Source organism: Rhineura floridana, chromosome 8, assembly GCF_030035675.1.
Source record: "Rhineura floridana isolate rRhiFlo1 chromosome 8, rRhiFlo1.hap2, whole genome shotgun sequence".
Classification (NCBI taxonomy): Eukaryota; Metazoa; Chordata; class Lepidosauria; order Squamata; family Rhineuridae; genus Rhineura; species Rhineura floridana.
The window spans coordinates 67,062,211-67,079,797 of record NC_084487.1 but is presented as its reverse complement, the minus strand read 5'-3'; the positions used below and the strand labels follow the sequence as shown (position 1 = coordinate 67,079,797).

The window sequence follows — 17,587 nt, the reverse complement described above, 5'->3', positions numbered from 1 at the left end:
CCTGTATTTTCAATATTAGTGTAAGCTACTATTGTTCTTTTATAATAGATATGGCTGTAAAAAATTGCTTTCAGTTTAGACAAGCACTGCATACAATCTCATATGAGTAACTGCTGCCAATCATACTAACTAGATCTTGGCAAGAGTGACAAGCCACGTTTGTTTATATCAATTCAGTTAGTATGTTCTTCTACATTACATACGCTAGTCTGGACTAAAATAAAACTGATCTGTCTGCAGGTGTGCCCCAGGGCTATTTCACATCCATTTTAGATAGATGAGAAAACTGAAGGTAAAGCCTGATAAAGGAGCGGCAAAGATGGAGTTGGAGAAAATAAACTGGCAGCAGTGAGAAAAACAAAGCTGCATTATGATGTTAGAAGTAAGCCTGGGCAGGCATTTTTGAGCTCTAGCACACAAAATAAGGCCTTTATGCAATACAAATAAACATAAAATAACATGAATATAAAGATGATGCCTTTAAAATGAGCCTGCCTGGTAATTTAAGATCTCTAGAGATCTTTCCCTGGCTTTGAAAGTTAGAGAGAGGCAGCTAGAAAGAAAAATCTTTTTCGGTAGTGGTGCCCCAGTTGTGGGTTACTAAGCATAACAATAAGCAAGCCTGCAATAAATATCACAATAAAACCATATAAAATCAGGAAAAAATAATTGTGTTAAATGAACAATAAGGCTGATTTTAGTGTAGCTTTTTATGTTCTTATTTTTATGCTACGTCGCAATAGTTTTCCTGGTTTTACTGAGTTTGTCATTTTATATATTTTAAGGATGATTTTATGTTGTTTTTCAAACCCGCCTTAAAAAAAATGACAGGATATACATATTAAATTAATTGGCACCTATGTCCTTTTTTTAGCCCCTATATAATTGGAACTATGAACCAGGGAGTATCATCTTCACCTAAACTTGAACTGCATCAAAACTTCAGGTAAATATTCCCCTTTGTGTTTTAAAACACTCCTTTTGGTCTAGGTTTAAGAGGCCATTTCTAAAAAGAACTATAATAACCTCCACAATGCCAGGGAGGGCCCTCAGGGGCAATCATGTTAAAAGCCCCATGTGCCTTGTTGTTCCACAGCATGACAAGGGCTTCAACAGAGTCACCTGCTCTATCTACTGGGAACCCTAGGGCATTCAGGAATCCAGTAGATTCCGTTAGTCTCTGGAGGCAGACTATCTTAATCTGTCCACCACCCCTTCAGGGGAGGATCAGAGCCATCAGTCTAAACGTTACCAGGAAGTGGTCTGATAATGCCAATGGGGTGATATCCACCCCCCCATCTCCAGACCACCCCTTCCTCCATCTGGAGCAAATACCAAGTCGTGGGCGTGCCCTGCCCTATGCGTCAGGCCAGTGACAACTTGAGACAACCCCATGGTCATCATGGAGGCCGTGAAGTCCCAAGCCTAAACACTAGAGGCAGCCTCAGCATGGACACTGAAATTACCCAGCACTATTGTTCTGGGCTCCTCCAATACCACAGCCAAGACGGCCTCTGCCTGGTCAGTCAGAGAAGTTGCTGGGCAGCAGGGTGGCCAGCAGCAACCCCAGTTTCTTGTCTCCTTGGCCTGACACCAGGTGCAGGCCCTTACAGCCAGCTCCAAGACAGAGTGGTTTCCTGGAGACAGAGATGGAAGTTCTGTAGACCACAGTAACTATTCCCCACCCCCACCCCTGCAGCCTGTGCTGGTATTGCATCTAGTATCCAGGTGGGCAAAGCTGGGTCAGATCACCTCCTCCCAGCTCACCCACCCAGGTCTCGGTAATGCACACCAGATCAGCACCCTCATCCATGATCAAATCATGGATTATCATGGTCTTATTGTGTACTAATCTGGCATTAATCAACAGCTCATACAGGCCAGTGGGCACAGCAGATGAGCAACAAGGAATCCATCCATGGGAGGAGTGAGAGAGAGGAATAAGGGGTAAATAGCCTTCTCTTCATCTTTTATAGTAGCTCATAGAAGCTGTGGCTATACCTCCCTCTACCCATGATAACTGAGATTGGGGTGGCATCACCCATGTCCCTCCTTACTAAGACTCCTCCTAAACACCTGATATGGACACAGCAAGAGCCCACAACACAGCACAGCATCTGGTAGGCAGAGATATATTATCTCTGAACACACAAGATGCTATTAGGTCTTCTAGACTGCAAACCATAGCTTCTATATAATTATCTAATACTTTCTTTTTAGCCATTTAAGCTAGTGCCTATCACATCAGCCTATAGTAATGATTGTTATAGGTTAAATAAGTGGTATGTAAAGAACCACTTGTTTTTATTTGTCTTAAATCTGCTATGTATCAACTTTAGTGGATGACCCAGAGTTTTAGTATTCTGAATCCGTTTTTAATTGACTCTTTGTCTGTGTAGGTGGGTGCTGTGTGCTAATCACACAGAACCTGTTAAAGGGTTCTTGTCCAGGTATTTGAGAAGGAAACTGATTGAGACAGAAATAGAAAGGAATACACGCAATAAAGACCTCATCAAAATAATTGACTGGATTCCTAAGACGTGGCATCATCTCAACAGCTTCTTAGAAATGCACAGTTCTTCTGATGTAACCATTGGTGAGGCCTTTCTTCAATTAATAATACAAATTAAGGGACAAAATTGAACCTTGAGGCTTATCTAAACTTAGAGCATTACTGTGAATCTGCTTCACTGATGTCAAATTAATTGGCAGCTGACCTTTTGCGCTCAAACAAAACTTCTGGGAGTTGATTGAACTGAAACTTGTGTTTGGGAACTTGATGCTGCTGTGCTGTTATAGTAAAAGAAATGCTATTAAAATGAAAAGGACACAGAATTATTCACTCATCCTGCACAATTACAGTATGTTGGTTGAGTTTTTCTTTCTTCCTTTGTCCTTTTCCTATTTGCCAAAAGGTTTCTAGGATTCTTTCGTACTTTCTTCTTTTTCTTTAGTATAATTTTCCCAATAACTTTCTCCCAGGGATATCCACCAACAGAGGAGAGCAAGAGAACAACACTGACAAATTCACAGGACCACCTATATTTCAACATTTATTTATTTGTTGAATTTTTATACCGCCCCACTAGCATAGCTCTCTGGGCGGTGTACAACCATTACAATAAATACAATAGAATCACACAGAACAATACAAAAAATATAAATGCAAATCCACAATCTAAAACCAATTAAAACATGTTTAAGAAAAGCTAAAATGCCTGATAAAATAGGAAGGTTTTGACTTGGCGCTGAAAGGATAACAATGTCGGCGCCAAGCGCACTTCTTCGGGAAGACTATTCCACAGTTCGGGGGCCACCACTGAGAAGGCCTAGTTCTTGTTACCATCCTCCGAGCCTCTCTATGAGTCGGAACTCGGAGGAGGGCCTTCGATGTTGAGTGTAGTGTACAGGCAGGTTCATATCGGGAGAGGCGTTCCAAAAGGTATTGTGGTCCCACGCCGTATAAGGCTTTATAGGTTAAAACTAACACTTTGAATCTGGCCCGGAAGCATATAGGTAGCCAGTGCAAGCAGGCCAGAACAGGTGTTATACGTTCAGACCGCCTGGTCCTCGTTATTAGTCTGGCCGCCGCATTTTGCACCAGCTGTAGCTTCCGAACCGTCTTCAAAGGCAGCCCTACGTAGAGCACATTGCAGTAGTCCAATCGAGAGGTTACCAGAGCATGAACAACTGAGGTGAGATCTTCTCTGTCCAGATAGGGACGTAGCTGGGCCACCAACCGAAGTTGGTAGAACGCATTCCGTGCCACCGAGGCTACTTGAGCCTCGAGTGACAGAGAAGGATCTAAGAGTATTCCCAGACTACGAACCTGCTCTTTCAGGGGGAGTGTAACCCCATCGAGAACAGGATGAGTATCCACCATCTGATCAGAGAGACCACCCACCATCAGCATCTCAGTCTTGTCTGGATTGAGTCTCAGTTTATTAGCTCTCATCCAGTCCATTATCGCAGCCAGGCAACGGTTCAGCACATTGACAGCCTCACCTGAAGAAGATGAAAAGGAGAAGTAGAGCTGCGTGTCATCAGCATACTGGTGACAACGCACTCCAAAACTCCTGATGACTGTACCAAGTGGCTTCATGTAGATGTTAAAAAGCATGGGGGACAGAACTGACCCCTGTGGGACTCCATATTGGAGGACCCACGGCATCGAGCAATGTTCCCCAAGCACTACCTTCTGGAGAGGACCCGTCAAGTAGGAGCAGAACCACTGCAAAGCAGTACCTCCAACACCCAACTCCACAAGCCTCTCCAGAAGGATACCATGGTCGATGGTATCAAAAGCCGCGGAGAGATCAAGGAGAATCAACAGAGTTACACTCCCTCTGTCTCTCTCCCGACATAGGTCATCATACAGGGCGACCAAGGCTGTCTCAGTGCCGAAACCGGGCCTAAAACCCAATTGAAATGGATCTAGATAATCGGTTTCATCCAATAGCGCCTGGAGCTGGCTAGCAACCACTCGTTCCAAGATCTTGCCCAGGAATGGAACATTCGCTACTGGTCTGTAACTATCAAGATTTTCTGGGTCCAAGGAAGGTTTTTTCAGAAGTGGTCTCACTACTGCCTCTTTCAGACAGCCAGAGACCACTCCCTCTCGTAAAGAGGCATTTATTACTTCCCTAGCCCAGGTAGCTGTTCCATCCCTGCTAGTTTTTATAAGCCAAGAGGGGCAAGGATCTAGTGCAGAAGTGGTTGCACGTACCTGTCCAAGCACCTTGTCCACGTCCTCGAGCTGAACCAACTGAAATTCATCCAACAAAACATGACAAGACTGTGCTCTGGACACCTCCTTAGGATCAACTGCTGTAAACTGGGAGTCTAAGTCCCGGCGAATGCATAAGATCTTGTTCTGGAAGTGCCCAGCAAACTCATTACAGCGGGCTACCGATGGTACTATCGTGTCCTTCGGGCCAGAGTGAAGTAGCCCTCGGACAACTCTAAAAAGCTCCGCTGGATGGGAAAGAGAAGACTTAATGGTGGCAGCAAAATATATTCTTTTCGCCACCCTCACCGCTTCTAAGTACAGTTTTGTAGAGGCACTTACCAGTGCATAGTTGCATCCATCGGGAGTTCGCCTCCACCGCCGCTCAAGCCGCCTCCTATCTTGTTTCATCGCTCTCAGCTCTGCAGTATACCAAGGAGCTGTATGAGCTCTACACAGGAGAGGGCGCGCAGGAGCAATCGTGTCAACAGCCCGAGCCATCTCCGTATTCCACAGTTCAACCAGGGCTTCAACAGGAGCGCCAGTCTTTTCAGCCGGAAAATCCCCCAGAGCCCTTTGAAAACCCTCAGGATTCATTAGTCTCTGGGGGCGGACCAATTTAATAGGTCCCCCACCCTTGCAGAGGGGAAAAGCCACTGTGAGTCTGAACTTCAACAAGCGGTGATCTGTCCATGACAAAGGAAGAGATGTAAAATTCCCCACATCCAGATCATCATCTCCATGTCCCGTAGCAAAAATAAGGTCTAGGGTATGCCCCGACACATGCGTTGGGCCATTAACATATTGGGACAGCCCCATGGTTGTCATGGAGGCCATGAAGTCCTGAGCCGCCCTAGACAAAGTAGTCTCGGCATGGATGTTGACATCCCCCAGTACTAAGAGTCTGGGGGATCTCAGCAATACCTCCGAGACCACTTCCGTCAGCTCAGTTAGGGAAGCTGTTGGGCAGCAGGGTGGGCAGTACACCAACAGAATTCCCAGTCTGTCCCTCTGACCCAACACAAGGTGTAAACATTCCAGACCAGTTGTTACATGGACATGGTGCTTGATGAGAGAGATGGAACTCTTATAGACCACAACAAACCCCCCTCCCCGACCCTCAGATCTACCATGACGCTGAACCGAGTACCCCGGTGGGCAGAGCTGGGAAAGGCTAGCCCCTCCCTGCTCACCCACCCAGGTCTCGGTTATGCATGCCAGATCGGCCGCTTCATCCACAATCAAATCATGGACAAGGGAGATTTTATTATGTACCGATCTGGCATTTAAAAGCAGCAACTGGAGATCTGAGTGACCTGTGACTGCTTTTAGAACTGGGCTGAATATTCCCATCCCCATTTTTGCAGGGTCCTTCATCCCCTGTGAAAGTGTGGTGGATGGATGGATATTTAGTGACTGTTGAAGATGGCTGAATTTCTAAAAAAAGTTTCCCTTCCCTTAGCCATAAATATGAGGTGCTTGAGATTCCTCCCCTTTTTATTTAGGCAACAACAACAACAAAAACCTCTCGACACTGCTTCGTGACTGCTTAGCTGCTCCAGCCGAATTCCTGATCAGAATGCCCCTGGGGAATCAGGAGGTAGTGTCATTCTCAGGGGCAATCTGGGGGAGACAGTTCTTCCCATTGTGGGCAATTTTTTTCCTTCCAGAATATTCCTGGGATCAGCACATGTCCACATAGTGTCTCTCCGAGGGATATTCTGTCAAGAAATGTGGCAGAACCAGCTGAGCTACCACTTGAAGCAGTGATTAAGCTTTTTTGTTAATTAAAAAAAGGAAAGAAAGCCACCTCATATTTAAGCCTAAAGTAGGATGGATCATTTTAATAAATTCACTGTCCTGAAGATTAATGTATTATTTAGGGAAGGGGGTCTTGCCCTTCCTCCAACCTTGGACCCTATAAAATTCAGCAGGGCTGAAACGTAGGCCTTGCTTTAATTGCTTTGGGATGTAGCTGCATATAGCAACTGAAGCCTTCACATCCACTCAGGTGATATTTGCCAATAAGTTATCTCAGAAGACCATGGCCTACATTAAATAACAAAACAGTTTAATTGAAAAAATATTTGTCATTACTCCCATAACTGAAATTCCAAGAACTCTCAAGCCTGCCTTGGCACTAAGCTATGCCTAATCCTAGGCTTTCTTCTTCCTCTGTGATGTCAAATAAAACAAACCAATGGCATTCAGAGGGTCTGTGGCATTCAGAGACACAGCAAGGACAGAGAGGTCATAGACTAAGATAGATGACACAATTTTACATTTTAAAAAGAGAGATTTTTAAACCTGAGCTTTTCTCTTATAAACTTTCCCAAATGTTCACAATCTACTTTGACATTTGCCTTATAGCAGCTGGCAGCTGCTGCAATATACAAGCGAGAAAAGTTCAGTATGTTTAAGAAACAGCATGCCTTGCTCTCAGAAGAAACATATATTGTGTTATTCCTCCCAACACAAAGATAAAATAGAACCTATGAAGAAATTTGATTTTTATAAAAGCAGAACTCATATTTGCTATGCTGCAAACATTCAAGATAGTACCAGATATTACAAACGCAATTTTAACAAAATGTATTTTCATATTTAATGTACAAGTAGTGAGCTAAATGCAGAAAAATGTCTGTATATATTTTTAAATGTTTGAAAATGTTATATCATGAAGTGATATGTACGTTACAGGGGATGGGAAACCTGTGGTCCTCCAGATGTTGTTGGACTCCCATCAGCCCCCAGCCAGCATGGCTAATGGTCAGGAATAATGGGAACTGTTTTTCAACAACATAAGGAGGGTCATAGTTTTCTGATCCCTGCTTTAAACAGCTTATTGGGTTTATGTTTTTAACAAAACATATTTCTATCTCAGGTCCTCGCCTTTTTCTGCCCTGCCCTATAGATGTTGATGGTTCTAGAGTATGGTTCACAGACCTCTGGAATTATTCTTTGGTGCCATATATTATGGAAGCTGTGAGAGAAGGACTTCAGGTAGGACTAAAAAGATGCCAACTTTTGAAAAAGGATAGGTTTACTTTCAGCACTTTCCAGGTGATAATTTTATACCTTGTTTAAAGACACTACTGGCTAGTCTGTGACAGAGGGATACTGAAAGATATGTACTTCCGTTATTTGTGCCCATTTTTATCCTTTTAGTGAATTCCAGGTTTGGAGGAAAATTAGTTGCTTCTAAATGTAAGGCTATTCACTAAGAGGCAAAAAACCGCTTGCGGTTTAAGAATGTACCTATAGCCAACAGATATTTCTATCAACCTTTAAAAAGCAGGGAAATTGAGCAGCTATAGTGAATGCATCAGGGGAGCAGGAGACCTGACCTCCTCTTTGAGACACTGGACCGCCCTACAAATTTGTCAAAATGCAAACATCATTTGGGTTGGTCTTTCACGGTCCAGTCCACTTCCTGTGTAGCTTGGAAGAATTTGGTAACGTGGGCTGGAGTGGGCAGGGGAGGAGGAAGAAGGAAGAGGGGAGGGGAGAGGAGGAGGGGAGAAAGGAAGGAGGGGAAGTGGAGGAGGGGGAAATTAGGTCTAATCATTTGCATGCTTATTGAGTTCAATGGGATTTACTCCCATGCAATCATGCTCAGGATAGGTGAAACGACTACAGGGGATGGGGAAGGGGTTTGGAAGAGGAGGGGGAGGAGGAAGGAAGGAGAAGGGGAGTGGCAGGGGGAGGAGAGGAGGGCAGGTTTGATCATTTACATGCTTTTTGAGTTCAGTGGGATTTACTCCCATGCAGTCATGCTTAGGATAGATGAAACTGATCTGGGGGAGGAGGGGGAAGGGGGAGAAAAGAGAAGGAAGGAAGGTGGAGGAGAGAGGGAGGAGGAGGGGAAGAGATTCGGTGGGTGGACTCTGGGCAGAGGGAAAGTCCCTTTCCTTTCAAAAAGGAAAACATTGTGAACAGTATCATTGTTTTTCAGGGTTTCCCCCACCTTTTTATTCTTCAGCAGGCACATAGCAGGCACATGTAGTCTCCCACCCAAATTTAAACCAAAGCTGTCCCTGGCCACATCCACACCAGGCCTTTATTTCACTTTATTGTATGTGCTGATAAGTTGACTGCTGTTCTGCACCATGCTCATGGCCATCCAGTCCAAGGGATAGACATTTTTTCCAATAAGATCTTTAAACATTATGAAGGTCTCCATCAAAAAGTCCACTAGCTCTGGGTTTGTTTGAAAAGTTGCAATGTATGAAGCATAATGATGGTCATTCATTTGCTTCAAGATTGCTGTCAGGCAGGCCACAAAATGACTAATTAAAGTGTCATCTCTTCCCATTCTAATGACGGTCCTGTTAATGGTGCTCAGCAACTGGACCATTATTTCTTGTATGTGCTGATAAGTTGACTGCTGTTCTGCACCATGCTCATGGCCATCCAGTCCAAGGGATAGACTTTATTTCACTTTAGTCATGGCTTCACCCAAAGAATCCTGGGAAGTATAGTTTGTGAAGGGTGCTGAGAGTTGCTAGGAGAGGCCCTATTCCCCAAACAGAGCTACAATCCCCAGAAGAGAGGCTTATTGTTAAACCACTCTGGCCACTGGCGCTCTGTCAGGGAAATAGGAGTCTCCTAACAACTCTCAGCACCCTTCACAAACTACACTTCCCAGGATTCTTTGGGGGAAGCCATGCCTGTCTAAAGTGAGATAAAGGTCTGGCATGGGTGTGGCCCCCTGATTAACCAAGCCAAACAGCTGCGAGTCTGGCTTTTAGAACACTGACAGTTGGTTCTTACTGAGCATGCCCATGCTTATTATTGACTTCACTGTTAAATTTCTTAAATTAATTAAAAATTGGCCAGGCATTTTTTTTAACTTTTAAACTGCAGAAGATGAAGGTCAGAGTATGGGGCAAGGTCAGTAATAGGATTACACATACTCTGTGAACATGGCTGATATTTAATTAATTTCAACTAATTATGAGACCACTGGCAGAAAAAAAGTCCAACAGGGGTCTGGATTTTCCCCCCTCTTGTTTTACAGTTTGATCTCTCAAGTGTTTTGCGTATCATCATGAAAACTCAGAGGGTTGTGAAGCAAGTGTTTCTGAGTTCAGGACTTTTGTAAGGTTTTGTTTTGAAATGAACTTATGGGAAGCAGCAGAATGGCATAGGGGGGTATTTTCAATTTAACATGGCAGAATGCGAAAAATGCATGCTGGTTATAGCATACAGCCACTCTTGTGGCTGTATAATACACTGTAACAATTCTTTATGCTTAATTAAGAAAGAAGAGGACGAGAGAAAAAGCTACTTGTTTATTGTACGAATGGTTTTTGTATGAAAGAAAGAAGGCCGGTCTCACTATTAAGCTATCTAGCAATCTGCAGTTGTGAAGCATTCAAATCTTTCATTCTCAGGCTGAACTTCAGGTTTATGGGATCCTGGCTTATGGCAGTCCATGCACCATAAGCACTGAATGCTATGTAGTTACTAGCCATTAGTACACATGCAGAAGATTAACTATTACTATTTTTTAGCATAAAATGTTAATTGTAAGAATATTGGCCTATAAATAATTCACAATTAGAGCATCTTGAATTGTTTAATATTATACTAGATTTTTTTTAAAAAAAGTTTTCTCAAGAAAGATTCCTGTAGAAAACAGGAATGGCATCTACAATAATCTAAAGACAGTAAAATGCCTTCTTCGAAGTGCTCAGATTTTCAAACTTTTAAAATCCAATATATGGCCAAATTATGCATTATGCTAAATGTGTTGTTGTATTTAACATGACTATATCTTTAAACCAAAATAGAGCTGATTGGAATAGGGACTGTGGGGTGGGGGAGTTTAAGCCTAAGACTCCCTCCTGCAACCCCAATCCTGCTCCATCCTGACTGAAGCTGCTATTTGCATTGGTAGGATTGCTTCTTGGAAGGAGGGTAATGATGATGATGATTTATATATTAAATTTCTACCCCACCCTTCCTCCCAGAAGGAGCCCAGGGTGGCATTTTTGTACACCATTAATGGGACAATAAAAATAAAAATGGGGAGGCATGTTGGGTTTTTGCAGGAGGGATTTTGTGGCTCTGGAGGCATGAAACTCAGTGGCATTCCTCCCAGCTCCCCACTGTGGCCAGTGCTATTTTTCTTCCACAGAAAAGTCCAGAACAGTACTATGTCATGGCATAATGTCATTTGGAGGCGCATTCTTGGGGGGGGGATGACAGTTTCAACTGGCAGCTGCCATTCCCCCACTCCCCTGAATGACCCTTCAAATGATGCTGTGTCGTGATATGGCATCATTCTGGGCCATTCAGGGAAGAGAAAAATGACAGCCTGCTCCAGTGAGGAGTCAGAAGGAAAGCTGCTAAGATTCTGTTCCCTGAAAATGCAAAAAGGGGAGTTGATGAGCTGTTTTGTTGTTGACTATCCTCTCCTAATTTGAGCTAAATGGTCCAGCACTACCATGATGAACATTTCTTCAGCTGAAATGAAACAAGCCATTTGTTCTTTTATTTTGGGGTGGACATTTAGATGTATGGTAAACGAGCACCTTGGGAAGATCCTTCAAAGTGGATCGCAGATACTTGTCCATGGAGTTCATTGCAGCATGATTGGTCATCATTACTTCAGTTGAGACCTGAAGATGTTGGTTATGAAAGTTATGCATCTGCCAAAGAAGGAACCACCTCAAAACACATTCCACAGACAGATTCAGAGGGGGATCCTTTGGTATTATTATTATTATTATTATTATTATTATTATTATATGGGTGACATCCAACATGTAAGAGGGCATCTGCTGACAACAGGGCTTATCCTTCGTGTCCTTTCCCTTCCAGCCCCCTGCACACCACCAATATCTGCTCCAGAGGGTTAAGGGACCCTCCGTAGCATATTTTGTAACTGAAGAGGGGAAGAAAAGTGGAAATCCCATTGTGCAAGCAGATTTGCTTTGCCCTATTGGGTAGGCATTGTTGGGTGTCACCCTATGTCTTTCTTCTTTGTCAATTAATATGTACAATTCACATATGTGGTTGCCTGTTTTAATCAATATATGACATTTAGTCCATTAGTCTCATATGCCTCTTAGCTCTCCACTCAAATACCACACTACTCTTCCTATTCCTAGATTGTATGAGGTATGGTTTTCTGCTAAATCCCTTTTTGACTCTCTTCATTCAACACCCTGTCTTCTCCACCTCTTTCCAACATCCCCATCATTCTCTTGGGTCCCTTATTCTCAGTTCACTGCTTACTCTGCCCTCTTTACTTAGCTCACTTGTTTTTGTGGTGGCCTAGATTTCTTCCCTAGAGAGCCAGTGTGGTGTAGTGGTTAAGGTGTTGGACTACGACCTGGGAGACCAGGGTTCGAATCCCCACAGAGCCATGAAGCTCACTGGGTGACCTTGGGCTAGTCACTGCCTCTCAGCCTCAGAGGAAAGCAATAGTAACCCCCTCTGAATTCCGCTTACCATGAAAACCCTATTCATAGGGTCGCCATAAGTCGGAATCGACTTGAAGGCAGTCCATGTCCAGATTTCTGCCCATTTATTTCAATATAATTACTTTTCTCTAGCACCTTTAAAACTGAGGTGCAAGTTTTAAAATTACCCCAAGTAACTTGCCCAGAATCATTATGAGTATCTATCTTTACATGGCTAAAGTTTGAAAAACTATTTATCCAAGATATGTTATTCAATTTTGTTCACATGAGAGGAAATCCTAGTGTATGTGTCTTTACTCAAAAAGTCTTCAGTTATCGTATGGCTTCATTAAATTACCAAATCCATCCACATAGTGTACCCAAGATATAATACTGATGCTTATTCACATGTTCCCGTATACTGAGATAAAAAGGATTTAATCAGGACTTTCTCCTTAATGTAACCCTCCATGTTAGCTTTGCATTAACTCCATGAATGTGTAAATAAATCATGCGAAGGAGTTACCATCTCAGGATATTAGTCCATCTGTCTCTATGCTAACTGCAAGCATTCTGACCCATTCTCCTAAAATTCCATCACAATTTAGAGTGAAAAAGAAACAGAACAAAGGATAGGGCGGTGCAGAGAGGAGCAGAACTGGTCCGTAATGTCCCGGAGTCATCAGTGGCTGAGAGTCCTCCTAATGGTGAACCTGAATACATCTCCGTACTTTCACTGACATAAGTGAATGGCTGCCATTTATTTCGATGGGGGAAATTACTCTAGTTTGTGAGGGGAGAAGGGAGAGCTTGAGGAATATTACAAAAAGTGGTTGGAAAGTCTGGGAGAACATCAGAGATGGCAGAGAGAGCCAGAGGTTGGGCAGAAAGAGCACCATAGAGGCGTTGTTGAGGGAGAGGGAACGAAGCATCAGAAATCCAGAGAAATATTAGAGGTGCAGTGAAGAGAGATCCTGAGAACCAGGGAAAAGGAGCTGGATTGAATAAGAGGTTCACAGGCTGGAGCCCTCCCTTCCATCACAGCTTCCAATTTCACAGGCCTTTTACTTGTATTATTTTATTTATGTTTAACTACTTCTATCCCACCTAAGTTTCCAAAGAAACTGAAGGCAGCTAATCAATCAATAGCAAATATAATATAAAATAAATCAACAGCCAAATTAACACCCCCCATACACAATCACAATAGTAACATATAAACAAGGTTCACAACATTATTCAACTCAAAAGATGTGTGACTGGCAGTCTGTACCCTGCAGAGTACTGTATGGATGTGGCTACTTGAAAGCTACCTTGATTTAATGAGGCTTGAATAAATCTGAGAAGGTACCAGGACAAGAAAAATCACAGAATCTACCTTCTCCTTTAACACATTTTTTTGGTCAGCGAACTGTAGCAGTTCATTTTATAAATGCACCATTTTAAAATGCTATCAGTGTAAATCAGTTCCCTGAACACTATGGCAAGAGGGATGCTTTATAAATACCAACTATAATTACGGTAATTTTAGGCACTGAGCATCTTAGAACTCCCTGGGGCTCTTGATGTTAAGTCAGATGTGCTTAAAGGCTCCTCTGGAAACTAGCTTTGCAGCTGTGGTATGCTATTTTCTCTCGCCAAGGTCAGGCCCTGGACAGCAGATGGTGCTCTTGTATTCAGCAGCTGGTTTCAGTCCCTCTTCAATCCCCCTCCCTTTTCTAAGACAGTGTGGCAAAAGTGGTCACATATCTTTTTTTCCCTCTCTCCCCCCACCCTCCAACTGTCCAAATGTATTCTTATACCAAAAGCCCAGTCTATTTTTACCTTAGATAAGCCTTGGCATTGGGAAAATGGATCTGGGCTCCTGGCTCAGCTCAAGAGCTCCCTGTCCTTTACACACATTTGAATTACTGTATCCTTTGATTCTTTCCAAAGGTTCAGTTGTTCCCTGCTTTTGAGACTAAATAATTTTTAAAAAGGAGGACTTCAAAGGTTTGCCCTGGAGAAGCCATCTCAGTCAGCTCTGATTTTTCAAAGTGCTGCACCATTGTAAAGTGCTATGGCCATCACATCTCTGTTGCCTATTCCATTGCTTTAAAAAAGAGCCAATGTTGCATTAATTTGTACAGCAATGACACCCGCATTTCCTTCTGTCTTTCTCAGATGAATATGCTCATGAGGCTCAAAGAAGCAGCCAGTTACTCAAGCACACAGAGCTGCGACAGTGATACTGCTAGTCACCATGATGAAATTCTGGACCCCTCACTTGACTCGACTCTCTAGAGGGGTCGGGCCTGGTTATAGGATCCTGGGAAACCTATTCCTGCAGTAACTGCTGCAGGTGTTTTTTTTTTTTTTTTTTTTTAATTTTATTTTCTATTTATTGATATTTTCTTAGTCCAGAAAGACACAGCACCTGATTTTCTTTTTATTACTATTATATCTCTTATTTTAATCTATATGGATCCTGGGAAACCTATTCCTGCAGTAACTGCTGCAGTGTTGAAGCAGCATGTTCGGGGTGGCCCAAAAGAAAGAGTGTGAGTGCTGTGTCATATATGGGCAGTCGACTTAATTCTAGAAAGTCAGGAAAGCAAAGCAAAGTGGAAAGCTTGAATTAGTTTAATTTCAAGAGATTTCAGTATCAATGGAGCTGAGTGGGACTCCATAAATCAACTGAAAAGGGCCTTTAACAGGGTGGGGTTGGGGCAACTAAGCAGATTGCACATGTCTTAGCCATACTGGAATCTCTTTGGGTTTGTTGTTGTTGTTTTCTTCCTGTCTCAAAAGTTTACAATGCAAGCCTTTTATTTTACACTTCAATTTACTATGAGGTGCTGCATTAGTGGTCTTCTTGATCCTCCTCCTCTAACCTCTGTTGTGCCCCATGGCACTCATTACAAGGCTCCAGTAGTGTTTGAATTGTACACTGCTGCCCATTCCAAAATGAGTTGGAGAAAAATAAAATAAAAGCAAACTCAATAAGCACAAACAGTTTTGTGCAATTGCCAGGAAAACACTACTGTGATATGCTGGATAAGTGCCAATTTGATACTAACTGCCAAGTTTGCAGTGATGTGGTCCACCAAGGTTTCTGGGTTTTTTTCTGTACAAATCATCTGTTTTATATAAAACTTGTTTTTAACCTCAAGGGTATTTTTTAAACACCTGCCCACCTCTTAACAAGGTTTTTTTTTTTTTACCAATTCCTATCTGACACTGAATAAAGGCTTTCTTAGGGCTTCATTTGTTTCGAGCCTTTTCAGTGGGGAGAAAAAACAGAACATTTCTTATGGTGCTGTCTCACTGCCTTAAAACCGATTTCTAGAACAGTTTTACAGTTGGTTTAATTTGTTAAACCATTGATTATTTACACTGTTTTCTTTCTTCATTTACTAACGAGAGAGCATCAGTGAACACAGTAGCCTCATCTCTGTATATCCTGATTTTTTAATGAAGTGGCTAGAAGAACGAACTATTGACATAGATATATAGATAGATAGATAGATAGATAGATAGATAGATAGATAGATAGATAGATAGATAGATAGATAGATAGATAGATAGATAGATAGATAGATAGATAGTATTTTTATCTTGTGTGAATAAGATTACCTACCATCTAAAATATTCAAGTGACCCAGAAGCCAATCCCAATTAACTATGATTAAAAACAAACCTGAGACAGTTGGCTCAAATCTATTTGGTCCTGTGGAAAAGAGCTTATTAAAAGAGAGATGTTTGGAAAAATCTTATCCAGCAGAGCTGGGTACACTTGATGCAGCATGAGCACAAATATTTCTTTATTTTTCTCTTCCTCTTTTTTTTTTGCTTCCTTTCTAGTTTGAAGCATGCTGTTTTGATTGCAATTGTTGTACATGAAGAAATTCAGCATTAAAGAATACTGACACAGTGATGTCCACTGTGGATAAGAGAAACGTTTATACTGTAAAGGGGGAGGGGGTTGGTTTTGCACAGTCTGCTGGGAGGGTCTTGTAAATATTTTTTTAAAAGCCTTGCACAAATGAAAGCAAACAAACAGCGACAACAATGACAAAAATAAAAAACCGTATTTTATCTTGTTGGTGTTAAGAGATGTTTCATTTACTGAGATTACCTGTATGTTGCAAAAAAAAAAAAAAAAATCCAGAGCGCAAACTGTACCATCTGGGTTTTTTTAATTAAAAAAACTTGGTGTGTTTGTCCTGTATTTAGAATTGTTATGACTATGCAGGAGCTATCCATGCTAGAGTGAGCATGTTTCAAATTATATTATAAAGCCAATACATCTTGGGAGAAAACAAAAATTATGTGTCTATCCTGGCAGACTGCACCAATTTGACTGAAAAATTATCAGAGTAATTAGATATGCCGATTCAAATAAATAAAAATAATCCAAGGTTTGTGACATTGTGCAGATGTGCACTTGCACACATGAAGCCACAGTCCTGAAACTCAGCATGTCCAGTTCACGGCAATAGGGTATGTGCCAGTGGAGGGCTTTCAGGATCCAGGTAGCCAATGGATATATTCAGGACATGTAACTGGTGCTACAAACTCCTGTGGACCATCTACTTTATAAAACAAAGACAAGGAAATCAGTGCAGTTTTCTGCATCGCTGAAGCTACAGGTCCCCCGCATGGTGCTGTTGCCCTAATAAATGACACTCTGGTCTTATGCACAAAGAATGTAGTCTGATGTCAAGCACCAAACCCTAGATTACTTTCTCATATTGTTAAATGACATGCTGCTCTCTGGCAAATGACTAAAAACAACAGCTGTTTTTTATGATATAAGTGGTCTGAAACATATAAGCAAACCCATGAATTCCTGCCATTTTCAACACACACACATACAATACCTGTATGTATGTACCACATAATCTGAATTTCCCTGCAATACATCTCAGTGAGTCCACCTAGTTTACAACTTTAAAATGTTTGTGAAACATTTGTCTGTATACATTTTATATTTTGTACATTTTTGATGTAACATATCATGTAAATAGACAGAAACAGTGAGATAAATCATCTGAAAAGTTTTGTAGTCTTTGTAAAGCCCTAATAATAAGTATTTGGTGTCATCAGACTTAACTGGATGATGTATTTTCTATTGATTTATTGTTCTTCTAGCTTGTAAACCAGCTTGCACATATTTTTTGCAAGTGTGCACACTGTATCTGTCTAAATTATTACTTTGCCATTAAAGTGGAATTATTTATTGACAACTGAGTCTCTTGTCTTTGCACTCAAGATAATAGTGTGAGTAGATAGAATGTGTGTCTTATTGTGGCTTTAGAAACAGCGAAGCCCAATACTGATTATAAGGACAAACAAATGTTATCCTTCTTCAAAAACTGTTTCCATGACAAAACCCCTTTTCTTGTGTAATAATACTAAATTAAAAACTCTTTTGGGAGCAAAACAATATACATATTGTATATATTTC

General features: G+C 41.8%; 1 protein-coding gene across 18 annotated transcripts in view; it reads left to right on the top strand.

Annotated features, from left to right (window-relative positions):
* Positions 1-17,265, top strand: part of NAV3 (neuron navigator 3) — a 1,044,290-nt gene extending 1,027,025 nt beyond the window's left edge. For all 18 annotated transcript variants that reach the window (XM_061639678.1, XM_061639673.1, XM_061639674.1 and 15 more), the window contains 6 exons: positions 875-946; positions 2,400-2,596; positions 7,611-7,729; positions 11,247-11,444; positions 14,302-14,479; positions 14,639-17,265. In XM_061639678.1, coding sequence (XP_061495662.1) covers positions 875-946; positions 2,400-2,596; positions 7,611-7,729; positions 11,247-11,444; positions 14,302-14,421 — 706 coding nt within the window. In that variant the 3' untranslated portion in view covers positions 14,422-14,479; positions 14,639-17,265. The remainder of the gene's footprint in view (positions 1-874; positions 947-2,399; positions 2,597-7,610; positions 7,730-11,246; positions 11,445-14,301; positions 14,480-14,638) is intronic.
* The last annotated feature ends 322 nt before the right edge of the window (positions 17,266-17,587 follow it).